Below are 26568 nucleotides of genomic sequence, written 5' to 3'. Positions count from 1 at the left end.
GGTTCCTTGAAGATTGAAGTCTAACTACAACATTTACAGGCGGTGAAGTGCAAAGCACTTCGTTTTATCAAGATGCATGCATAGCAATAAGAGCATCTTACACGTCGACTACGTTTACTTGTAGTCGCTTCAGCAAGAGCTTAGGAGCACGCAAATGGCAAATTGTCTTGGCTTAGTAACAAGTTGCGTGCTCCTACGCTCACGTGCTACTTATCGTGTGCGACTGAAAGGACGTTCCACGTCCGCCGTCTTGGTTGGGAACGGCGCTGGCTAACACTCCCGGTGCTAATGCTGTACGCATGCAAATTATTATTTCAAGGAATTGGGCCGCAGGGTGGTCGCTGTGCCTGCGTAATTGACAAAAGCATCGCACGTGTTATGCTGATGACATAGGATCGGCTTTCACCTGCGACAAGTTATCTAAATCTAAGCTATCGACAAGTTAATATACTTTATATTTCTGTAGTTAAACTAAGCATAATAGTTATCTTCCTCTATGTTGTCTCTAGCTTGATTTCCTGTTACTTAGGATGGTTGTAACCATCACCTCAAAACGATTAAAGAGATGAATTCATGTTTCATTAGGAAGATGTGCGGGGTTCTCACCCATGCTCTTGGGACAAAGGAACAACAACACAGTCGTGCAAACAGTCACAAGGGCATTTATTGCACCTTTCATAGACTATTGCCTGCTAGCCGAGTTGCTATCCATAAAACATGCTGATGGGCGCGCGACAAATCGCGGAAGTCCGACTCACCGCGACCGGATAACGAGCGAATATGTTCGCCCCATACTGGACACCAACGCCTGGTCTTTCGCGCGCACGGTCACGCGAACGGTGATGCGTTCGAACGATCGTGTTCGTCCCGTGGTTCGTCCATTCCGGGGTGGGCCTCGCGAGACGGTCTCGCAGAAGCATGGATCCACGCACGCGCAGAAGGTCCGCGCCGCCTGCCGAACTCGAGCGAAAGAGGAAGAGCTTTCTCCTTTTTTGTGCCCATGTAACCCCGCCGTTAGCTGGCCTTAGCAGAGCAACACTCGCGTCATCTCTCGTACTACCCTGCAAGCATACCGACCGCCGGAGTAAAGTCATGCGGCGAAGCCAGATTACAGGAGACGGGAGTTATGCGAGAAAACAACATATCAGGGGACGCATGAGTCGCGCATCCCCACAGATGTTAGACAACAGACAAAGGATAAACGCTACGTAAAAGAAAACTCAACAGATAGGGCAAATCAATTCTGCCTAAGCCCGCAGAACGGAAGAAAGTACATGAAACGGAAAAGATTGGCATCCTCCCTCATTGTAGCAAGAAGGTAGAAAGCAAATACATGTGGGTTTCTCAGAAAGAAAGCCTTGCAGTTGAAGAAAAATTAGTCATGGTCTCGGAGCCGGGACCAATGCCTTTCCGGGACAGTCGCTCTACCATCTGAGCTAACAAGGATGCTAGCGGGTTGTAGAGCGAGGGCTAATTATTTGACAACTCGAGGCACTGAGACACTGAATATAGCAAATCAGTTCTGCAGAAGCCTGCAAGGTGGGGCAAGAGGGAAGTACGTGAAAGGGGAAAATTGGCATCCACGCGAATCGTAGCAATAAATTGCATCATAGAGATGGTCTTAAAAAGTTATCAGTCACGTGCTTGCTTCTGAGGTAGCGAATGCTGTATGTAAAGGTGCATTCAAGGTTATATCAAATAAATGAAAGTTCATGCCTTGATATCGGTCACGTTGAAGCCGCGCATGTTTTTGACGGGTATAGCACACTTTGAGCACACATACACATAGACAACACTATCATGCCCCTCTATAGCTGTTGGGATAATAAATAAAAAAGTCACAGTTTCGCCCGAAATATGAAACATCAGTTCGAACAGCAAATTAGTAGACAGCTATACGAAGCAACGATAGTTGTTTTATCGGCCGTTTAAAGCTGGAAACATCGGCTTACTAATTGTATAGTGTCAGCGCGCTCAGGCAAACATAAACACCTCACACTCGATGACCGCAGATACTTGCTGTCATAACGGTGGCGGGAACAAGCGCGGAAGCAGCAGCGAGCGAAGTGACCTTGCGCTGTGTATCACTTCAACGCAAAAGTAGCGGCAGTACAGCGTTGCTGGCAGAGTAGAAGCACCCCCCACCCCTCCCTCCTGCGCTGCCTCCCCAATTTCCTCCCCTTCGCGCGCAAGACTGAACCGCGACCGTCAATGAGCCTAGCACCCGGTCGCGAAAGACACAGTTGCTTCCCGAAACAACGTCGCCCCCCTCCCACCCTCCTTCCCATCCCCCTCACTGCCTTTCGTGCTACAGAAGGTGGGGCGTTTTCTCACCGCTTCCCTACTCCGTGAGTGCCAGTTAGAGCCGCGATTGTCGGCTCCCCACGCTTGGATTCACTCCCACATGCACTTTACGGAGCGCGGAGACGGTGTTTACGCCGTTGGACTTTATACAAAACATCACGGTGACGCCGACGGTAAAACTACGCCTGACTGTCCATATAATTAGAGTAGTAAGTAATCATTGGGAGCACAAAGGGAACGAAATTCAACATTTCCACGAGAACCAACGCTTACCATTTCGGTATATATAGTTAGTGCTGCTTAAAAGCTGAATGGTGCCAAACTATCGTTGCTGTATTCGTACGAAAATGGCTCGCCTGCTTGAATGTTCTCTATAGAAATGTGTTGAACAACGCAGAAGTCTTGCACAATGACATCAGGACGTTAAATTTGCGGTACATACGCAATGAAACTAAATCTGGAAGAGAAAGCAACTCCTTTCTAAAAGCTATGACATAGCAACAGAAACTCGTGTAAAGAGATGTGAGAGATGGTATCAGAAAGCCACGTGTTATATCATTTATTTCTGCAATTGGACGTTAAGATGAAAGGTGGCGGTTTGTTTTATTTCGAACCAGTTCAATTCAACTTCTTGTTTATAATAGCGCTCTCTAAGGCCCCAAACAAAGACTAGGCAACATTCAAGGTTGTAACTCAGAAGTTTATTTCATCTTATTTGACTTGATGTTCGAGAGAAGCGTTGTTGGTGGCCCGACTTGTGGTTCCGTTTTGAGCGTGCTCGAAAAATTCGGCGTTCCGCTTTTGATATTCATCCATACTATAGGGAGGCCAGCACTCGTAGTGGTCTACAGTCCATATATTTCCTTGGCTTCCTATGTAAGGCTGCGTTACGACAGCTAAGCAGTCTCTGCTTGGCTGCGAGAAAAGGAGGAGAGCATAACTTGTCATTATTTCAGTGACCGACAATAAAAATGGCTGTTTCAAACTGTGATACGGCGAAGAACGTTGCTCGACGCAAGCACACTTACCAGAGCCTAGCGTTTTGATTTGCTACCCACAGAAAATGTCAATGCTAGAAAGTACTATTTAGTTTTCAAAATGTTCTTCCGTTGAAGTTAACGTAGAAGGTGGATTTTCTCTAAAGAAAACGCACTATTTCTTCTGTTTAATTTTCTATACTTCTATTCTCTCTCCGAAGCCAGTAGGTAGCGTTTCCTGCAATGTAGGGTTCAGCCTGAATCACGCAGTCGCCATCCACAACGCCAGGGTGGCGGCGTCCATTAGGAAAGAGCGTTTTCTCTCCATTTTCTACTTAACACAAGATAGATGGCACATGTCGCCGGCGTCTCTTTTTTGAAAAAAAAAAACACTTACGGAACGAAGCCTCCGGACGTAAGCCGCGTTCTGATGGTGACGGGGCGGTGTGAATGGCGACGATGTGAATGAAGCCTTAGTTTTCTTTTAATAGCTTGTTTCGGTTTACGTCTCAGTTTTGCAAACTCCGTGCATATGGTTCAATTTTTCAGGTAAGGCTTTTTTCTGTATTTTTATGTTTTTATGCCTTTTCATGTACTTCCAATAGCGCACCCTGCCACGCCTCAAAACAGGGGTTCTATAACGTAAAGCTATTCTAAATTTTCTATTCCAATTCTGGGGCGCAATAACGTAAAGCTATTCTAAAATTTTCTATTCCAATTTTGCAGTCAGCCCTCCGTGATCGGTCAAAAACATTTTTGTGCCGCCCATTCTTCGCCTGTCTGTCACGCGACGTCGCGAAAACCATGATAGCTCCCACTCTGATATGACGTGAGCACACTGATTATGCATGATTCGACCGAACATAAGAAAAATTATTATTTCTGATTCGACGCCTTTTCACCATTAACCTCCTGCTATTTGTCAAAAAAAAAAGGTTTCAGACTGCACCCATATCACCTGCCTGTCAATCGACGTCACAAGACCACGAAAGCTCGTTGCGTCAAAGTGACGTTTACACGTTAAAGATGCATTAATATGCCGAACAAAACTCGATTTTTTTCTGGATAGCGGGAGACTGGCCCGTTCCGAAAGGAACAGTAGATAGCTGCGACCGATCGCTCAAGCACTGGCTACTCGCACCTGCCGGAGGGCATGGGTTATTTGCGTATAGCAAAACTTTTTGCGCGGCCGAATAACATTATCGAGCCCTTTCGGAACGTATACATCATTCTGCCAACTCTTCTTTCCTGAGCATCCATTTTAGCGGCATTCTTAACCTTGCGCTGCACGCCACCGCAATTTAGGCAAGCCACCGAAAGCTAATTAAGGAAAAGGGAACAATCACAAATGCCGGCATCGCGCTCTTCATCCGGTTAACTATTTTCAGTGCGCTGGCTCGGCCCCATCGAAACCGTCTCCACTTGAGCGTGCTCCTCTCCTCTTGTCAGCCAATTAGATGAAATAAACGCTGAATGTAGGCAATGTTATTGGTTTTGAAAGCATACAAAGGTGACCTACTATAAAAGAGGAGAGCGTTTGATTGGTCTGTTCAGGCAATGCTACGGGTCGCCGCCCGATGCTTGCGTCGGGGGTTACGTAAATTGGACGTCAGTAGATTGGAATAAAAAGAGGTTGGTATAGTTTTACATTATACGGCCCCTGCAGTCAGTCCTCCATGATTGGTAAAAAAATTTGCGGGAAACCCCCCACTCTACTACCATAAACGCTTATTCTGTCTCTCTCTCTCGTTCGGGCTACACCCACTTCGCCTGTACCTCACGCGACGTCACGTATCCGCGATAATGCCCCATCTGATATGAAGTGTGCACACTGATTATGCATGATTAGACCAAACGAAAGAAAAATAATTATTTCTGATTCGACTACTTCTCCGCCGTAACACTGTCATTGATCAAACCTTTTCGGGCTGGGCCCACTTTGCCTGTCTGTAACGAAGCGTCACAAAACGACGAAAACTCACAGCGTCAAAGTGACGTGAATGCGTTCAAGACGCATTAATATGCTGAACAAAAGCGAATTATTATCTTTCGCGTTTGATTACGGTTTTCAAACAACACTGCGGGTTACCGCCGATGCTTGCGTCGGTGATTACGTAAATTTGATGACAGGAGATTGTAACAAAAACAAATTGGAATAGTTTTACGTTATAGGGCCCTTGAGACGGCGAATTCTTAATTAGTACCCAAAGGTCACCGCCAGCTCTGCAGAAGCGAGGTCGATGTGAGATTGCGAGTCTGAACTTGGCCCCGCACCTAGGTTTATTCGGGCAGAGTGAGCCCTACAACACACATGCAGCCAAGCAGGTGTTAAGAATGCGATGTCTCTAGAACGCGTGCTATGACAAATGAGTTCAATAGCAACCAGCTTATATAACAATTACTTTATATCCGACGGCGAAAATGCAATGCATTTGGGAGCAGGCTAACGTAATGAGAACGCTCTGAGTACATCACTGTAGGATGACGTGACGGCGGCCATCAAGACGGGCTGTCGAGCCGAAGCGGCGAGTCAAGCGGTGAGCGGAGCGGTGAGCGGTGCGGGCAGGGGCAGTTGCTCGATTCTGTCCGGCCAAAATCGAAAGCGTGTGTTCTGATGATCGTGGCTCGGCGAGATTCTCGGTTATAGCAGGAGTGATTATGACATCTGATGATGATCCACTGCGATGACTATGACCCTACGGATTACTCTCCCGCAAAGATGAAACCCAAGGAGTGCACAGGGGTTTAGACGCAGACGACATTGGTCACTGGAGAGGATATGTGGTGAACATCAGAGAAACCGGATGAGGCTACAAAATCTAAGGCGGACGGCTCCAAGAGCTGCGTAAAATGCGAAAGGAGCGACGCGTGAAACTGGTTGGCGTTCGCGCTTCAACATAGCAGTGTGCAGGTTGTCCTCTGAAGACGTCACTCTGGACAGGAAAAGGAAGACTCCGGCGCATTTGCGTCATCGAGTTCGGGCTGACTAGCACAGGGCTGGAGGAATGCACAGCTTGGCGCGCCTTGGTGGACTGGACGCGCCAGATGTCGACGTCAGAGCCCGCTGCAGGCGAGCGCACCAGTCTGGACGCGCTGGTGGCACACACGACGCGCTGCGCCACCAGAACGCTGCTGCGCTGCGCCTCTTTGGCTTCCGCGGTGGCAGCCGACAGTCTATACGCACTGACTCCTTTAATCGCTCGTCAGGTTGTTGGGGCGCAAACGTCGCCATGACACCTGTGGCGGTTACAGAGGGTGAGGACGAAGAGTAACTATTATTACAGGCACAAAAACTACCAAGTGAAGCTGTAGAGAGACAGAGAGAATTTATTTGAAAGAAGGAAGGAACGTCAGCCCGAACTAACGCGCTCTAGGCTGCTACTCTGCAGAGGGTGAGGGGGAAAGAGGACATAAATGTGTGATGAGGGATGACGATGACATAGAAAGAGGCTTCGAGGCCTTGCGCCGGTGACCTGAGACTGCCTACGGTACGGGTAGTGAAGGGGTGCGCGGAACAATTGTAAGTTTCATCCTGTACTCCTTGGCTGTCTGCGGAAAATCATTCAAGGAGAGAAGCCTTTGTTTCGGCGTAGTGCCACCCACTCGGAGCAGGCACTTCACTGAGGTGTACTGATGGGAGAATGATGACGGCGTCGTAGTATCGCTCGTTTGGGGCCGTTTCTATACCAGCCTCGGGCTGGGAGAAATCGCGGTAGAAATGCCGGTGGTGGTGGTTGCACTGGTAATGCCCACAGTATGACACTTTGATTTCTTTCCACCTTAAGTGACCGAAGGCATTGCATAGGGGAAGAAATTCAGGTGTTTTTAGCAGCTTGGAAAGTTAACAAAAAAGTAAAACAACAAAGGCAACAGTCGGAAATGGAAAAATGCAGCTTCAAGGTAATTATACATTACTAGTGCCAGATAGACATACATAATGTTTATTTGATTGTAGTATTAATAACCGCCAAAAAATTGTACAGTGAATAATTTACAGCCCATTGCCTCTATATCGTCTGTTGCCAAAGGACAGCTGCTTCCGGAACAGAGAATCATCGCAGCACTCCACCAGTGCATTTATCACTCCGCGGGTATCCGACCTTCCCGGTGGTTTAACTCGTCGTGAGGAGGTTGCGCTGAGGAGGATCTACGTTGGCGCCGCCTTGACTCGTGCCATCCGAGCCACGTCCAGAGGACAGCCTCCACCCCTGATCTGCCCCTTCTGCACTGCCCCAGCCACACAAGCAGCGCTTGATCACTTCCTGGACGTGTCCGATCTTTCACGAGGTCCCCACCCGCCACCTGCGTGGCCTTGGCTACCACCCAGGTCGACCACCTGACCTAACGCGCTGGACGCTTAGACTTTTCCAGCGGCCGCTCCTGGACCTCATCCAAGAAGCATGCCTACATCTTTTTCATTTAGTTCATGCCGTAGGGCATACTGGCGCCATTAAAGACAAGGCACAATTTAAAAGGGATCGGACGCATTTGCACAGTACACCTTCGATAGTATTTCGGTATGTATCGCGTATTGTTACGCGAAATGGCGTTTGAAATTCTCGGCGCTTCTCGCGGTCTGTACGTGTGCCAATGAATACGATCTGGGAGGCACTTCCGTAGGACCATTGTGGCGCAAGAACTGCGCATTGCTTGAGCGCGGCCCAAAATGCGCGCTAGTATGTGGCTCCGACTAATGCGAACAACCGTGATCGCCTAGCTGTGATTATAAGAAGAATGAAGTAGACGCAAGCGCAATCCAAGACATGATCCTAGCGGTGGCAAGCTCACTAGAACGTTTCTTTCTCTCTCAAATTGATGCAGCGGTTGTCTAATAAAAACGTTTCTCTTTTTTTTTTCCTTTCCCGTGTATAAGACCAGCGGCATGGGAGTTGGCGTCGAGTTCATGCTCCCTTTTATTCCAGAGCTGTTAGTTGCATCGGCCCTCACAGGCCCTGCGTTGCCTCTGCACGCTAAATAGCAGCACTTAATGCAACACAAAAAATTTCGTAGCCTACCGTCGGGTCAGTTATGGTACATCTCTCTATCTCGGCACGCACGGGATATGTGCAGACCGTCGGCCTCGTCAGGTACCCCAGTGTGTACGCTTTTCCAGCGTCCACTTCCTGCGCAGACAAACAAGTTTCGTTATAGCACCTGCGAGTCGTATCCGAAAAAAGGACGGCGATGGCAATATAAACCTCCAATGCCTTCCATATCATTGTTGCTACGTTGAGTTTAAAAGCCGAAAATTATTATTCAAGCACGGAAAACTTATTTCATAGCGTACAGTAGCATTTTCGATTGCTTTGTTTGAATTTTCTGTTGTAGATAGTTCAACAAACCAAATGCCCAACGAATGCCAATTTACTATGCTGATCCACTCCGTGCTCAAAATTATTTGATTGTTCTTTCTTTTTCAAAGATGCAAGTTGCATGTGCTAAAATCGATGTAAACGTGTTCTCTCTCTCTCTCTCTCTCTCTCTCTCTCTCTCTCTCTCTCTCTCTCTCTCTCTCTCTCTCTCTCTCTCTCTTCTTCTCCTTCTTTTTTTTTTTTTTTTGATGCGCTACTGTCATTCGGCATTACACGTGGGAAACAATAAGAAAGAAATATTACAAATGACACAGTCGCTCCGCGCAAACTGCCCGACCCGCGTCTCCCCACCATTTCCACGGCCTCCTAATTGACGGGAGAATAATCACGACTAGTTCGTGTGACATAAATATTCTATCGTCGAACTCTTTTTCCACAGACAAATGGCTTAACCGATTAACCTTTATTTTATATTTCCAATATGCTGCAATCTGTTTTACTATTCGTTTCTGCTCAATCTACTTTACGAGTAACAAATTTACTGTAGTTCAAGTTCACCTTTCGTCTCGAAATAACCCGACAAATAACTTTCTTTTTCGCGAGTGCTTACCTTCTGCTATGTTATTCGTCCGCCGAATGCTCGATTATTTTCTATTCTTACTATTATTTGCCTTTTGCACAACTTTTTTTAGCAGTTTTCGTCATAGACCAATTCAACATCATCATCAGCCTATTTTATGTAGACGCCAGGACGAACGTATCTCTCTGCGATCTCCAATTACCCCTGTTTTACCATTGCGGATTCCATGTTCCGCCGGCAAATATTCTAATTTCATCACCCTACTTTATTTTATGCCTCCCAGACTGCGCTTCGCTTCCCTTGGCACCCGTTCTTCAACTCTAAGGGTGAAGTATTTCGCTGCTCTACGCATTACACAGCCTAGTCAGCTCCATTTTTTCTCTTAATGTCATCTAGAATATCGGCTATCTCCGTTTGATCTCTGATGCACACCACTGCCCTCCTCTATCTTAATTTTAGGTCTCAAATAATTCGTTCCATCGATCTTTCCGCCGTCCTTAACCTGTTATCATGCTCCTTTGTTAGCCTCCAAGTCTCTGCCCCTTCAGGTGGTACCGGCAGAATTCAATAATTGAAGACTTATTTTTTAGCAATCGCGGTAAGCTCCCTTTATTTATTCGGTAATGCGTGACTTCTGAGCTCCAACCCGTCTTTATGCATGTAAAAATTTCTTTCTCATATTCAGGATCCCCTATGAGCATTTGACTTACAGGTACCACTCAGATCGCAGAGGCTCACTGCCATTTGTAAAGAAATTATCACAACAAAAATATTTTAAAAGGGAGCCACTGAAATCAGGTGAGAAATTTCACAAGAATATGAAAATCTGCACAATGAGGCATGAAATAAGTGCTCCAGTGAACCCTCAAAAAAAATAATACGGGACGATTGGTCGATTAGATTCCTAACGTGCACATATTTCACCGATTTCCGAGTAAAATTGCTCAGTTACTTCCGTAATTTTCTCCGATGATTCTAGCTTGTCGACCACGATGATGTCGACGTATACTGCATAATGCGTTCTTTTTTTTTCTTCACTCGCGGGCGCGTTTCTTTTCAGCTTCGCTGCCCGACATACCTAGATTGCCAGTGTAACGACGACGAGCAGCTTTTGCACGAAGTTTCTCCTTTTCTGTCTCGGTTAGACTACGCATGTATTCAGAGGGCATCTTTATAAACAAGGTCGAAGGCGAAGGAAGGAGAAGTGCGCAATACACCCGGACAGATGATAGTAGAGTTTCACTGTGAAATAATTTACATCCTTAAAAGTAACAAGAGTGTAAATGTATATATTACTCACACCCTAGGGTGTGATATATATAACTGACGCCCTAAGGGTGTGAGTTATAGACATATTTACGCCCTTTTTCACATTTCAGGGTGTAAATTATTTTAGAGTGTGGGGTTCAAATTGAGCTGCGATCCTGTATTGTCGTACACGTCTACTGCCTGAGTATATTTTTCTTTTGTATTTCCTAATTTACATACATTGGGGGGCGATGCAATCGAGCATGACGTTACTTGATGCTACAGAGTAGCATCATTCCGTTCTCGTAACTACCCCTTCACACGCCGCGGGCTGCTACGCACGAGGTCGCGGGATCAAATCCCGGCCACGGTGGCTTCATTTCGATGGGGGCGAAATGCGAAAATGACCGTGTACTTAGGTTTTGCTGCACCTAACAATACCTCAGATGGTCGAAATTATTTCGGAGTCCCTCCCTTTACGGCGTGCCTTATAATCATATCGTGGTTTTGGCCCGTAAGACACCACAATTTAATTTCTTTTTTTACTTTCCTCTCCACAGTTCTCGTTGCCAATGCGTCCCGTCGCCTCCCTCCATAAATACCGCTCGCTTTCCAGCCTCTATTCCAGTCCCCCAGCGGCGACACATACGAGGAGAGAGTTATCGGGAACAGATATTCATGAGGTACGGATCCGTGTATGCATAACTTATAATAAATAAAACGTATAAAATTACGCGCTTATAACTTTATTTCTTGTGGTTACCACCTCACTAAGGTAACGGGGAAAGTTTGAATTACGAACTATCTGAAGCCTCGCGTAGTATTACTGGCTGGCGGGTGAGGCTTATCACTGCAGACTAAAGGTGTATCCGACTATACATAGCCTGAGGCAATCGGGCATATTATATACCAGTATATACCCGCGCAGAAGCCTGACTTTTTTCCTATCTCTCCTTGAATAATACTGGCCGCTTAAGCCAAGTACCACCTTGTGTCTCTCATTCCAATATTTGACATCCGCCTGCACGTTCCTCTAAGCACTTGGATGCCTTGTGCGCTCGAACGGAGCGGCTTTCACGGGTTGCGTTCATTTTCAGTGATCGAAATTAAAGGGTTTGGGAAAAGGACATTGGAAATACTGAAGCAGCCGCGAAGACCTGCAATATAATATGGAAGCTCGCCCTGTTAGGAAAATGAAATTCAGTGTCTCTAACGTTTGAGACTCGGCTTCTTTTAAATTATTCGCTCCGCGCGTTTAGAGTGCTCATCATCTGTCTCATACACAGAACGTTCCCCTTCTTGAGAGCCTGCGCTAGACTCACTAGCAAGCAATATCCTTCTTCTGCTTGGCACGTAGTTCAACGTGTCAAGACAACAACGCCAGCTTCAACAAACGGCAAAAATAATTCAGGACAAGTAGATATCCCTATTAATTGGTGATTTTATGCATCCTACACGAAAATATGTGTTTTAATCTCATTGGCACCGCTTTTACACACAAAAGTACGCCTTTAGATATCCGAAATGCGTACCTTTAGATAGGGCGAACACTGGTTCCCTCAAAATACTTCTATGTCAATACAAAAGGGTACACACAGTTAAGGTCATCGTCGCTATCGAACAGTTTTCTGTCTTGACTTTCGTATGTAATTGTGAGGCTATGACATGGTATAGGGTGCACTTCACCCTTTTTCGACTAAAATACACTCCGGTGCACATGGTTGTATTTCTGCGGCATAGCAACTTTGTCGCAAGTGCAAACTAAAATCCTAAGGTATAAATGCTGCCTAGTGGCTACTGAATAAGAAAGTTGCGGCCAACAGCTTGCGACATTTTGTTTTGCTTCGTTGTGGCGTCAAACTGACTTAAACCCGCGATAGCTTACCTGGATTGGTGACAGCGCTCACGTGAGGTACCCGCCGCGCTTTCCGGAGTTTAGCTTTTGCCACTTTAGTGTAGATGGCAGCACTTACTAATGTCCTCCGAGATGTTTTCGGCGGACGGGCGTGTTTTTTAGGACTTCATGGCAGCGAAGAAAACATACATTTCATTGTGCATGATTTGACCTTGCCTATAACTTCAATCTTGCTGGCATTCTTTTTAGCCTTTTGTCAGAAATAGAAAAGAAAAAGAGGGTTAAGCCAAGAATATTTTGAAACCGCATTGACTATCAGGCAGAAAGCTATCCTAGACAAAGATTGAAAGAAACCCTAATGGGACGCGGCATTAAATTAAATCCAAAAATACCCGTCAAATTAGTTGAAGGTAATGACGGTGTCGATTCTGGGAGAAGAATCAGCATGAACGAGAAACACAGAGAAAAGGATCTTGTGGTCGGAAATTTCGAGTGGCGGAAAGCCGCAGAGAAAATTCTTAAGTGCACAGCCACAGGTTTAGACGAGCTTCCCGTCAGGCTTATTAATGAAACAGGACCAAAAAGTAAGGAAGCTCTGTCGGAAGCATTAGAAACACGCTTAGAAGTTAAGCACATACCAAAAAGTGGGTGAAGAAGTACAATTAATTTATTTTATAAAGGGACGAGAACGAAATACAGAATTCACTCGTGTAGACTGTTGACCATTAAATCAGTAATATACGGGTTAGGAATACCGGCAAATAAAGTAAAGCTGTAAGCATTAAAAGAACGCGCATGAATATTAGGAGAACTTTGAATGACCTCACAGTCGGTAGGGATCTAGACGAAAACTTTTTTCTCTTGCTGAGTGTACTGAAATATCTGGAGAAGATGCCAGAGCATTAGGTCCTTCGGACTTTAGCGAACCATGTGACAGGTTTGACTGCAACATTGTGTGGGATATTCTAGAAGGGAAAGGCTTAGGCAATGACTCTATACATCTTTTCATGGAAATTTACCCAGAAGATACCGTTTGTGTTGATATCATCAAGGAACCAAGAGAGGGTTGCCTTTATCCCCGCAGTTGTTTGGGACTTACATGGTAAGGACGGAAAGGGCGCTAGAAGGAATCGTCATAATGTACAATCTGTCATACAAACACGGGGGAACGAAAGTGGAGAAATAATTCCCAGATTTGTTTTATGCGGGTATCATTCAGTTGCTTGCTGAAAGGTAAAGTGGTATGCAACATTCGGGTAATCTCTGCGGACAGAAGATGAGATTTTAGGTTAGAAATTTAGCATTAAAAAATGGCATCTTATGGTATTGAATAAAAACAACGAAGAGTGACAATATAGGGTGAGCAAATAGCTCAGACAAAAAGACGACAAACACCTCGGTACTCGGTACATCAATTAACGAGGGAAATACATATATGGAAACACCAGACATAACAATGGTAGGAAAGAGGAACACAACTGCGGTCCTAATGAAACACAAAGCTTTATGAGGATGCAATAGGCACGAGGTGCTCCGCGGTATGTGGAAAGGGGTAACGGTTCTTGTACTTACATTTTGAAATGCAGTCGCCTTGCATTGGGCGCCCACGGGAACGCTACAAATGAAGCTGCGCAGGGTAATATAGGCTGGACAAGTTTCGAAGTGAGCGAAGCTCAGAGTAATATTGCTTTAGAAAACGTACTGAGGAATTTTAAAGGAATTAAATGGCGAGAGTGTTCAGGTGTTCGTAGAGGAACAAACACTGAATCCCAGTGAATCAAAAAAACTAGGAATATTTATCAACAAGTATGCGTCAGTTTAGCGAGCAACATGGAAGCAAAGAAGGTAAAACGCAGTCAGAAAGGCTGAGACAATATCATGGGCGTCGGAAATGCAAAAGAAACCTGCTATCAGTAACTACCTAAGAGGAAAAAAACTAAATCAGGAAAGAAACAATACATGATAACTCTAAGGGAAGCTTTCTTATTTGTCCAAGAGAGATGAGGATGCCTTAGAAGGCGTAGCTGTAAAGCGAGGTATACAAAGCAAGAAGAAACATGTGGTTGCTAAGGAAACGGTGAAACATGTGTATTAGAGTGTAAAGGTATAATATACACGGCCTTCGGTTTACGCTACGCTGGCCTACTTGAAGCCCCTGAGTTCATAGGTAGCAGGGGGAAAGTAAGCATGTCCGCCACACAGTTCAGTAAAAGATGATTGCAGGTTTGGTGGCAGATAAAAAAATGACAAAGAACGGGCGTGCACAAAAGCAAAGTTTGATGCCGGGAAATGTTCGTCCGTTAAAAAGGTAAGATAGGTAAGACATTTCGCAGAGTAGAAAAAACACCTTTATGGCGCAAACCACCGACCCGATTCAAGAGGGTCGCTCGTAGCATCCATCCATCCATATTCGAAGCCGTGTTGCACAGCTTCAAAAACGTGCAGCGGCAGCTCCAAATCTTGCTAGTAGTACTTGTATTGAAATTTCGTCGTGTGTGTGTTCCAAATTTGCAATGTTGAATAGAGTAACAAGCTAAGGTGGCAAAAGAAACCGGGTGTACTTATAGATTTACTCACGTCCCAAAATGCTAGTCGAACTTTGGCCACTCGGTTGACAACGTCACCGTCTTCTGACATCGTTATTTCGGCGTACTCAGCCATCTGGTAGGCTTCTGGGCTGTCCGGGTCTATTGTATTGTGATGCTTCGCTCGGCTCAACTGGATCCGGGCAAGAAGTAACAGCACGAGCAATGGGCTCACAATTGCTCCAAGGTCAGCAGAGAATTTCATTCTTCTGGGAAGTGGGAGAAAAATGTACAAATAAACGCTGCGTTACACTCGACTTGCAGTATCGCTTGCTTTGCTAATAGCGTGAGAAGTGATTCACGGGCGCAAATATAGCGAGCGTGAGCACGATCATTAGACACAGTGGTTTCGCGTAAGTCCCGAGCAAAGTCTGCCACCACTCGTTGGCCGAACTCGGCCCTCGTCATGTATGTACAACGTAGGCAATCACCGACACCAGAGTTTTGCCCACCGACTGCTCACTACTACTACTTCATCCTGCAGAAACTGCGGTTTGTGTTTTGTCTGCCTGGTGTTCTCGGGATGTTTTCTGTCTTTCGGCGATTGCTTCTCGTTTCTCTCTTTTGAACAAGCTTTTCTGTTTGTTTGTTTTTCCTTTCCGACGTGCATGTTGCTTCTCTTTCCATATTTCTGTCGTTATTACACTTACAAGCTCACTATAATCCCACAGCTAGCCTAGCCATATGCCAATTTCTTCCTCGACTCTTGTGACTACACTTGTTATTTGCTCAGCGATCAAATCTGGATTTGCCATTTGGTGCTCCTTGCTTTCTTTCCAAACTGCGTATCAAATTTTCAAATTGATGCGTTTATGGTCACTCTCTATGCTGCTATACCCATCCTCATCGATGACCATTTCTCTCAACTAATCAGGAATTCCTTCTGCCATCAGATAGTAACCAATGGTCGATTGCCAGTTTCCCACATCCCACGTGCTCTGCACATCAAACTTTTTTTTTAGTTTCAGTTTATTTCTTTAATAAGTAGATACACATGCTTGCACAAGTATACAGAAGGAGGTCCCAGAGCATGTGGCGGAAAGGGGACCTCCTGTCATAAAATGTATACATTAGAGCAAATACACAGCACGTGCGCTATATTAACGATAACGAGGTTATGTTGCTCACAGAGATCTAGCATTGACTTCTCGCTGTTCTCGGTATAAAGATCTAGATCCTACATGTGAGCACTCATGTCACCTAATAGGATAATTTCGGCATCATTCCCGAAACCCTTAATATCAGCACTTAGGAATTCCACTAAATCTTCATTCTTCTCTATGCAATCATTTCCGATCCACAAATACGTCACGCCCAGCCAAGTTTTCTCTCTACTCATTGTACATGATAACCAAAAGTGCTCTTGACATATTAAGTTTACCTTTTTCCATTTGGCTCCCTGATGGATAAGCATTGCGACTCCCCTTCCATTTCTTTCCTATTTAGTTCTGTTGCACCTTTCCCAATCATAATTCCCAATAACTGGCGGTCCTTCCGCGTCTCCAAGGCGCATTTCTGTAACCACATAAATCCCTATTTGTTCTCTATTTAACTCCTCCTGAATCTCTACCCACTTTTCATTTCTTCTGCCGCACTGCATGTTTATGTATCCTATTTCATGGCGAGCTTTCTTCGTTGTTTTCGTCTCTTTTCTGTCATTGACGGTGATTTTATTGGGAGGTTTCTCTGGGCACCTCCTTCAATACTATCTACACTTGCCACCCGAGCGCCCGCGCCCCCCCCCCGCCCCCCAATAATGCAACCGCACGACCAGTAAGTCTCCAGCCTACATTTCGTCCAAGCCTGTGATTGAAGTGGATTCCGTCTCGTAGAAAACCACCGCACCTTCTCACTTCCCTGTTTAATTCTACAACCTCGAAATTTTTCTCTTAGCTCATTGTCCATATAGCCTCATTAGCAACCACTACGGCTCTTTGTACATTGCTCTCACCTACAGGCACCTCCGGCACCGTGCACACCATGATCTGCACCTGAGGGAACAGCTTGCACAAGTCGTCCACCCCCTTCTCTAAACGCTGTACTAGTCCTGCCGTTTTTCTGTTTAGGACGTCATTTAGTATTCCTGCTGCTACGACAAGGTTGCGTCCGTGGGCATTTCCCGCGAGCTTTCCGTTTGCTCGCTTCATGATAGAGCCCAATGTCCGTCCTGGAAATGTTCCTACCGCCACTCTTTTGTCACCTTTCATCCTATCCACAATTGCTTCTGGGCACCTAGCCAGGTTTGAGTCACCGGCTATAATCACCCTTTCACTCTCTGCTACTGCCGAGGCCTCTTCCTGGTTCCCTTTGTCATCCTTTTCTGCGTGATTCGGACATGACAAGGGGAATTGACCCCGGCGTTTCTGCTTTTCCTTTGTGGCCGCATCAAGGTGAGTGCAGCTCTTTCCTACTACCCCCTCTACATGTTGTACGTATTCCACGTGCTTCCACACTCCCCGTCCTCTCACATCGGGAGGCTGTGTTTTATCGTCACGACCATTCTCGTTCATGATGGCGGCCCTGTTCCGCCTTTCCTCGGCTGTCTGAAGACCTTTTTGCACCGCCTTACGTACATCGCGCTCCATATTTAGCTCATTTTTGAGCTGTTCGACCTGTTACACAAGCTAATCTTGGAAATCTTCCATTTTCTTTAGCCTAGTATCGACAGCACGGTTTCTGCAGATTGACTCGACTTCCTCTCCATTCTCGTCTAGCTTCAGGCACTTCCCGCACACTTTCCGCTCACCGTCTTTCTTACCATGTGTTGCATTTAGCTTCTTTTTTAATGCAAACGCTGAAGCTTTCAGAGCAGGTGCCTTCTAGCAAAACGTGCAGAATGTAAATCCTTAAAAGGTGACAAAGTAATCATCATCAATGCTGCATCATCAATGCCGCACAGACGAGGTATGACACGTGTTCGCACGTGTAGAAGCACGCGGGCACGCTCTCACTTTCCTACCAAAGCAATATCCCCGATACCAATGCACACACACTAAAACCACTAACAGATAATAGTTTACCACTTCCAAACTGATATTTAAAAGCTATAAAGGCTTAACATCTGGCATGGTTGCACGTGTGGAAACGCGTGGCGCGAAAAGACGCTCTGTTCTGCCAAAACTAAATGTAAGCCAAACATACCCGTGCATACCAAGGAAAGAAAAAAAAGTAACCCATTATTACTGAAAAGCTAAAAAATCTGCGGAATCAAAAACAGAAGCAAGCTCAAGGCATGCACATGTTTCGTCGCCGCCGGGAAAACACGTCCGTCCTCAACAAACACCACCTCAAATTTTTTTTCCCGTTTTTGCGACATGACGCCATTTCGCGTCGAGAAGAAAAAGATAAGAAACACATATTATCCCTGTGTTTTAACCCTTTGCACCCTGTCCGATCCTAACAAAATACATAATTTAAGTTAAGTTCGTAAGGCAGCCTGACTACGTTTTCCTAAGAGCAGATTACGTTCTCGTTGTATTCTCAATACTTCTGCTAAGCCACCATCTTGTTTGGACAGCAAAGTAGCCTCCGTCGTTTTTTTACTGCGATGCTATTTTCACGAGGCTAAATTTCTTCCCAGCTTCGTCATGGGAGGAACGAGATTTCAAATAGTCACAGTCCTTTCAGCTGTCTGTTTAGACGGATACGGAGGGTATTGTAACAATAGATATGTTGCGTATATGGCCACTTACGACCGCCTTTTATCAAACTTTTCACCAGTTCTGGACATTCCGGGAGCTTAAAGAAAACGTCGCGCATGTTTCTGAAGAACAAGTTATAGGCGCAGATACCAACAGGTGAATAGTGGCAACACGGACAGCTTGCGGCTCAGCACAACTAGTGCTAACTCGACACGTTGGCTGAGTCCACAGAGATGGTGCTGCGAAAAGATTGTCCCAGCCACGTTGAGCCCATTCGGTGGATCAGGCTATGTGCACAACACGTGAGTCAAGGCACCGTGCCGACCATAGTACGGCCGATCTGGAGCGCAGCATTAAGGGCGTTGGGCCAAGCGGCGATTACGACGCGGACACTGTGCCTCCTGAACACAGCTGGCGCACGCGTCATCCTCGTAATTTCAAACAAGCGCTATTCCTTCCCTGGCCTCACCGCGAGTGCGTGGTAGTGCAAAGGATACTGACTGTTTGTAGCGTGGAGAAGACGCGTTGCAGGGAGTACTGGTTCACCGCTTGTTGGAGAGGGGAGAGTGACGTTTGCACCAGAGAATGTTTATCCCGTGGTACCGCACCGACAGGTTCCGTAGCAGATGGCCAGCGCTTGTTGTTGCTCTGCCTGAAATTTCCCTTCTTAAGATATTGCCCTTTTAGGCAGTCTTTCGACTATTATTATGTGCCGTAATTACTCATTCTTTTACGTCCCCGTTTTGAAAGTGCATTCGACTTGCGTGCATTTTTATTGCGCCAGCTGTGCTTGAATGCCCTTACCGGGAATTGACGACGGGTATGATTTATATGGCTGATTGTTGCACTTGTAGTTTTATATGCTATATTAAAGGTAGGGGGGAGTAAGTGTTACACATTGAAAGCTTCGTTTGAAAAGAGAAAGCGACGTCTGACAAAACCTAGCTAACGATAGTTTAGTCGAAGGGCCGCTCAAACAACGGATATGAAACAAATTTCACTGGCGAACTGATGCTCCGCTCACGCAAGGAATTAATTAGCCCTGATTGGAAGTGAAACGTTTAGGGCGGTGCGTATGCGGTTAGAAAAGGCGGTTTCACTATCTGTCTTGGACCAGGATTCAGCGGCAGAATTACCGAAGCTCTTTGTTCGCAAGTGCTTTTCGCCATTGGTCCGCCACCTTCGCTGATAATATGTCCGCCATCTCATTTGGCTCGCATCCGCTTTTCTGAACAATTTAAGCGCAACAACTTGCTCTTTTTGTTTGTTTTATTAAGGGTCCATGGATTAGAACCATCGACACAGCCGAGATAGGGCTCCACAGTGTTGTTCCTCATATCCACCATGAAAGTCGTTTACGCAAAAGTATTTTCAAGCATAAGCAGCGTTCTTTAAACATCATTGTGTTTTTTTTATTCTTGTTAATTTTTCCGGCGAAGCTCTAGTCCCTATCAGAACGCCAACCTCCATCCATGTCAGCTCAAGATTAGAGGTGTCAGCAGAGAAGGGGCTTCTCGTTATAGCTTGCTTGTCAACGAGACAAAATGCTACATGGGTCACCAACGCATTGTAATATAGGCAATTGTGAAGTGAAAATATATATAAATATATATACTGCGAGACAGCTGTTCCGCCTCAACGGTTTATTTCGCAGCTCGCGCTCTAAAGACGATGACGCTGGCCATGATGATGAATATACACAGCTGAAGAAGATGAAGGGGTAAAACAATGCTCACAATATAATATTCTTTCTCGACTGTGAATGCACTTATCGCCCACAATTGTACCTTTCGTTGCGTGACCGTGCGCACGAAGTTGATGCATGTGGTCTCACTCCTCACTTCAGCTACTTAGGTGTTTTGCGGAACTCGTTCGTGCTGTTGCAAATACTTTAAAAATTCGGACTACATTTCAGCAACACTACCTCCACAAAAGCTGTGCTTTGCCAGTGGTCATCACTGCGATCGCTATTAGCTCTTCTTATGGTAACGCCCTTAATATCCACGGGGTTTTGTTTTTGTTGTTCTTGCCAAATTATGCTCTTGTGCGCTGTCTCCCATGCGCTTTGCCGGTAGCGTTGTCCCTTTCAAAGCCTGTTTTCCGCTAAATTGGACAAGCGAATTTCCATAGATTTCCCCAAATTGTTGTTTAAGTTACCGTTGTTCAGTTCTTCAATATGGGTATTTGTAAATCTACACTTTTCATATTATCATAAGAACAAATAATGCAAATTTATTGTTGCAATTTATTTTCTGTCTCGTTTATATTTCAAATAATGGGGTCGCAGAACTCAATGTGAAACGATGTTGTAGGGCAAGTTGTGCTAATTCGAGTGGACACCGTGCTAACAACACAGGCACCTGTTGGGAACCATATTCACAGGAGACGTCAGCACCGTTTATACTCCACTCGACATGCAAAAGAGACTTGGACACCTGCAACAAGACGCCAAGATTGACTAAGAACCTCATTCGAATTGTAAGGAAGCTGCTACCGGACGACCCTTGAAGTATGTAGCAGTGCTAAAACAGTGTGCCACTTTACGATTCGAATACAAAGTATGCGCAATAAAGTTTTCTTGACTGCCGTGACGCTATGACGTACCACCACACACATGCGCTTACAAGTCACTGGCTGCGAGGCACGCGCATATGCGTCAAAGCTTCTTTCGCTCCTCAGTGGCAAAACTCACCTAAACACGTGATCATGAGCGGGAACTCTTCAATGCAACGCTGCACAAAGTTTCTCTGCGTATTGGACGGTTCCGGGTAAATATGCCTGCATAGCGAGCTACGTAGCGCCCCAACCGCGTTGTCGTGCTCAGCGCAAAGTATCTGCATCCGCTAATGCGCGGAAATGCATGTGCTGCCTTGTTTCGCAGTTCAGCATACGTTTTTGCTTTCTTTGTTTTTACGTTGGCCTGTTTCAGACCAATATTTTGTTGAAAGGGCGCATATATTCGCAACATAGCTGTGCTTAGCTGACGAGCCCAGGACATTCACACCTTGACGTTTACTTGGCGAGAAGCGTTTACTGCACCGCAGTGCGACCACGAGTCCTACTTTGCACGCTCATCCAAAAGAAATTTGCGCCGACGCAAATCTAAACGCTTCACACCTAACCATCTATCACGTTCAGGTGCGCCTTTTCTTTTCTTCTTTTTCTTCCTTTTTCTTTTCTTTTGTTTTTGTACATAGGAAGGACATTCGGCGATAAAATAACAAGAGTTTGGTGGCACAACCCACCGCCCCGTTCCAAAGGGGATGCCCGTAACATTCATCCATCCATCTATGGATGCCACAAGGATAGTTTAATCGTCGAGTGCGCGTCCTAGTCCAGCAGGGCAAGCATATTCTGGCTTTATTTTCCCATGCACCGGGTGCAGGTAGTGACTCCGCTACCTTTTACGAAGCTGATGTCTGTAGTAGTCATCGTGGGTCCCCAGCAAATGCATGAACGAACAGTATGCTGCCTACTCGAATGCGAGTAAATGTTATGAATAAGCACTGCGAAGGGGAACATGAGTCCTTTTGCGCCATAATTTATCAGGCGTTCATACCTGGGATTCAATGAAACACTCGAAGAATATCTTATTTTCCTCCAAAGAGGTCTGGTATTGCCTAGTTCTTCTAGCATAATACGTATCACGTCATACCGCCGCAGAATGCTTAAAAATCGCCATCAGAGAAACTACCACAATAAGAACTAAATCTATAAGTCCAGCAATATCTGCTGAAATTTTTCAAGGCATCTGCAAAAATAGCTTAAAACAAAACGTTCAATGCTGCAATTTGACATGGCTTCTTAAAGAGTCGACCATCACAGCAAATTAGGCCGTTGCTGATTCCGGCACATAGTAAATTTTAAAATCACGACAGGTCTCTAAATAATAAACCGTTCTTGTTCCTCAATAGCCTGATAACCTGATGACATTGTAGAACAAAGGCACAGCATCGTTGGCATGACTTTTCGCACCGCGCTGAAGTACTCGTAGGAATGAAATATGCATGCTTTCCCTGAACACTGTCCCCACAATTCGCCTTTCGCCCACCGATGCCGCTCCGGGAGATGTCAACAACTCTTCGGCTAAGAAATCAGCGCTTGAAAGCTCCATCGCAGCCCTCCTCTATCCCAGGCTTCCTGAGCCGCATACCTGAAGGCTTAGCTTGCCCTTGGCCTCTTAATTTGTTAGCTGAAACATATCTGGTTGCTTAAAATGTTCTGCGACCTGCAGACCAGATGTTTTAGGACTGGGGCACTGTCGAAAGACGCGATAACTGCGCAGACCGACCCGTCACATCCGCACGTACCTCGTTGTATGTAGCATTTGTTTTTCTCTGCAAACGTGAAGAAAAAAACAGTCAAGTGTGCCTATTTGCCTGAGCTAATATTATTAGTTTAGCTTTACATCTTTTAGAGCAGAATAAACTAAACATCAGTTCTTGCAGAAGCATATATATATATATATATATATATATATATATATATATATATATATATATATATATATATATATATATATATATATATATATATATATATATATGCTGTTTTTCCGTAATCCTGATTTTTTATTTCTTATAAGGAGGTCGCTAATGCGCTTATTCATTCCAGTTCGCAGTGAATGTTATTCACATGAGCGTACGCCCGAAAACAGGTGTTCGGTTGTTTTCACGAAGGCGCAATAGCGTCTCTCTGGCGCCGAAATCCTTTCAAGCCTCGTCTAAAAAAAAAAGGATATCTAAGCCTACTTTAATTGTGGCACATGTTGAAATGAGGCGAGTCTTCATGTCTCGGCATTCTTAGGGCTTTTGAAAAGTTCTATATTTTGGAAAGCACCTAATGCAAAGTTAATGCAGCGACGGGGGCACGCGAAACAGGTCATCTTAAAAGGCATGAAAAGCAGGTGAAAGGACGGGCTGTATTCAACTACATGTACAACTGTCCGCAGTGAGTTTTGCGGAAAGCAGGGCTCACACACGGGTGAACTAAGCTCCTTTGACATAAAATCCTTTATCTGGCGCTGAAGGAGCCCTTATGAAAAGGAGTCTTGGCTGTGACACATGGTACAGCGTGGTCTCTTTTATGCGGATGAAGCTATCCGAGGCGAATATGGCGACTAGACGCTGGCGACGTCATCGGCAGGTCCAGTTGCATGTGTTTCAAATTATGACTGGAATAAGAGTTCGCTGTTAGCCCTAGTCTGCTAACTGTAAAACAGCCTTCGTAAGCAATAAAATTATAAAATTATCACCAAGACAATGAATACGACAGCTTATCTTCTTAGTGGCTGCGCATGAGACTACGCCTCTAAGCCCGTAAAGTAGTTAGGATGTCTCCCTGTTCGCAAGGGATCCTTATCAGAAAGGAGATCATCCTTTCTCCTTTGTCACCTCGCGTGAACGCCTTTACGGTGGATGTTCTTTAGTTCAAATGACTTTGCAGTGCCGGTGTGTCCCTGGTATTAGCATGGCAAGGCTTAATTACTATTTTTCGCAGGCACACACAAGCATACTCTGCTTGTGTGTGCGTGCGTGCGGATGTGTGTATTTGTGTAAGAGTGTGTGTTTGTGTCGTGTGTGTGTGTGTGTGTTTTGCCTTCTTTATTGTTTTGCTGTTTGTTCATTTACTGATCACAAGGCGACGTTGCGGCGCCCGAAAGAGATTAGTATGGAAAGAGATAAATGTGGATTAAGTGAAACGCGCCTTTGAGCGCCATCTAAACTTTTACACTGAGTGTTCGTGCCTGACGCACGTACCACTAAAAACGGTGGGTTTGTCGGTTCTAAACCTCCTGCCACGTAACTGCAGAAATTTAGCAGTACTTCGAATGAGAAATCCGTGCGACACCACCGGCGCCCTAATTTGTGTGTGTGACGGCTTGTCACCCGTTCGCAGTCGGCGCGAAGGCGTCGACGGGGTATACAAGCCCGTTGGTCCTTCGGTACTCAAGCGAACACAGTGAAGGGGTCAGAGTAGGGAGAAAGAAAGAAAAAAAGTATTTATAGACTGACAACGACGCACAATTTAAACGAAACACAAAAAACACAGGAACACTAATACACTAGCACTTAATCTAGATCAATGATGAGTACAAAAGGAATACAGCGAACAGTTTGCAGTAATTATAGACATTAACACTACACAAAACATACTTAACGGTGGTCAACTAAACGGAGTTCAAAAGAAAATAAATGACAGCACACGCATGGTCGGGCAGCAGCAGCCAGTCCATAGAGCGAGGACTTGACGGCAGAGCTTTCCCGAAAAACGCTGGCACTCTCGTTGAGGTGGATGCGATTACTGGACTGGGTTTCCCGGGAATCAAGGTCGGACGTCGTCCTTCGAGCAAGTTGAGCTAACTTGAGGGGAATTACCGTGCGCTTCGTTGCAGACGTTGGTTGGTCCTCTATTACGTCAACTAGTAACTCGCAGTTAAGACGCGGCTAGGCGGCCCAGGCGATACTGCACGGCACTAGCTCCTTGACGCTTCTCAGAAGATTGTAGGCTCAGCTTCTAGACTGCTTAGCTCGGTCTAAAAACCTGCGTTTATGTAACATCTCCTTTCCCTAGTTCCCTGTTTTGGGGAACGGCATATAGTGGTGACGATCCGATCAAGTTCACCCAATTGTATCCCGGCTCCTCCCAAGGTGTCGGCCGCGCACCTTTTATTTAGGGGCGAGGAAATGGGTGATCCCCCCACCCCCCGCGCTGTTAAAGGTCGCACACTTTTATTGCAGCACACACCCCCGCCCTTGAGTCCGTGGCGGCCCTCTATTGTTCGCTCACAAATGCAGGAGAAACGACGGCAGCCGGCCATACGGCGCTGTCGGCGCACATACGATGTCACCAATTCGTGGACACAGGATCGCACAGAGACACCACATATTTCGCAGTATTCGCACCCCTGCTTTCATAGCGAGCTTCTCAACGTACGCGCCGGGCAGGGAATACACAGGGATTCCTACAAAAATAAATAAACCGTCGGAGCGTCACGGTCGCGCCGACGACAAACAGACAATAATTTCTAAACCTGCCTTCGACTTCTTTCGGCCGCTTGCCCGAGTCGCTGGCAATACCCGTCTTGCTCGCCGGCTATTTCCACGACCTTTTGGCACCAGTTGATCGGTGCTTCGCTGAATCGAATAATGCCGCACCATGACAGTGTGGTACAACGCAGTGCTTTCAGTCCAGATCCTTTTGGTAGTCAATGGATAATCAACGAAGGCTATGTCACTGTTGTCTATTGTGTGCCTAATGAACTAGTAAGTGGTGCTCGTTGTTAAATGTAAATCATTGCATTTGCATTGTTTCTGTATCGAGTGGAGGCAAATATTTTTCGCGTCCAACTAGTTACATTGCAGTAAGTGACCACGTTTTCATGGAAGCTATGTCATTCACACAAATATGTCGTACACTCACTTGTGTTGCATATGAATATGTGTTGCGCTGAAAAAGTCGTCGAAGCGCGCATGTAGGCAAAGCTCCGCAATTATGGTGCATATCGTAGGAATCAGTCAGTTAGAAAACGTATACACTTGAAGATGTTAAAGTTCAGAGCCCTCTCATGGTAGGCACGGAGCCCGATGTCAATGCATTCGTTTACGGGCGTCCATGAATTGCATGGTATTGTAAATTTAGTTCGCACAAACCATTTCCTTGCATCAACCTTTTCTGGCCGTACGACATTTGCAATGATACTAAGCTCGTGCAGCATGACTTTACCTCACGACGTGAGCTAGCTCCAAAAAGCACGCTTCGCTCGGCCGAAGTTGCACACAAAAAATATTATATAAAGTGTAACCATTCGCCGTACAGTTGTGATCGTGAACTAGGAAGTTCGAAGAAGCGTATGCAGTATGCAGTGTATCTAGCATGTAATGATTTCGATCGGTAGCTTTTCATAACCTCCTAAAATCTTCACTGAGACTTTGTTCGTCCTTCCTTGTGTTACACATACACGAAAAGTGCTACTCCAGTGAAAGCCTTTTTGCCATGAGGGCTTACTAAGAGATAAAGCGTTGTTTTCTAAACTATCATAAGTATATTTACAGCTTTGAAGCTTT

At 45.6% G+C, this 26568-nt stretch overlaps 1 protein-coding gene across 1 annotated transcript; it reads right to left on the bottom strand.

The window, feature by feature from the left end:
* Nucleotides 1-2983: 2983 nt before the first annotated feature.
* Nucleotides 2984-19180, bottom strand: LOC142587569 (uncharacterized). The gene is made up of 5 exons (XM_075698675.1): nt 19004-19180; nt 16243-16376; nt 14854-15070; nt 8297-8404; nt 2984-3219 (listed from the first exon to the last, which is right to left on the bottom strand). Exons 2-5 carry the CDS (start codon nt 16329-16331, stop codon nt 3016-3018), a joined length of 618 nt encoding a protein of 205 aa, XP_075554790.1. The 5' UTR covers nt 16332-16376; nt 19004-19180; the 3' UTR covers nt 2984-3015.
* Nucleotides 19181-26568: the final 7388 nt, after the last annotated feature.

This window comes from Dermacentor variabilis, chromosome 7 (assembly GCF_050947875.1).
Source record: "Dermacentor variabilis isolate Ectoservices chromosome 7, ASM5094787v1, whole genome shotgun sequence".
NCBI lineage: Eukaryota > Metazoa > Arthropoda > Arachnida > Ixodida > Ixodidae > Dermacentor > Dermacentor variabilis.
Note: the sequence above shows the minus strand (reverse complement) of the source record. Positions and strands in the feature narration are given on the sequence as shown.

What these genes read in the sequence shown, in the direction of transcription:
- LOC142587569 (XM_075698675.1), bottom strand. Translation starts at nt 16,331, where the DNA reads ATGATTGGGAAAGGTGCAACAGAACTAAATAGGAAAGAAATGGAAGGG. An exon ending in AGGGAGCCAAATGGAAAAAG is followed by an intron (nt 15,071 to 16,242) that starts GTAAACTTAATA and finishes CCCACTTCCCAG; the next exon opens with AAGAATGAAATTCTCTGCTG. An exon ending in TTCGACTAGCATTTTGGGAC is followed by an intron (nt 8,405 to 14,853) that starts GTGAGTAAATCT and finishes TTGTCTGCGCAG; the next exon opens with GAAGTGGACGCTGGAAAAGC.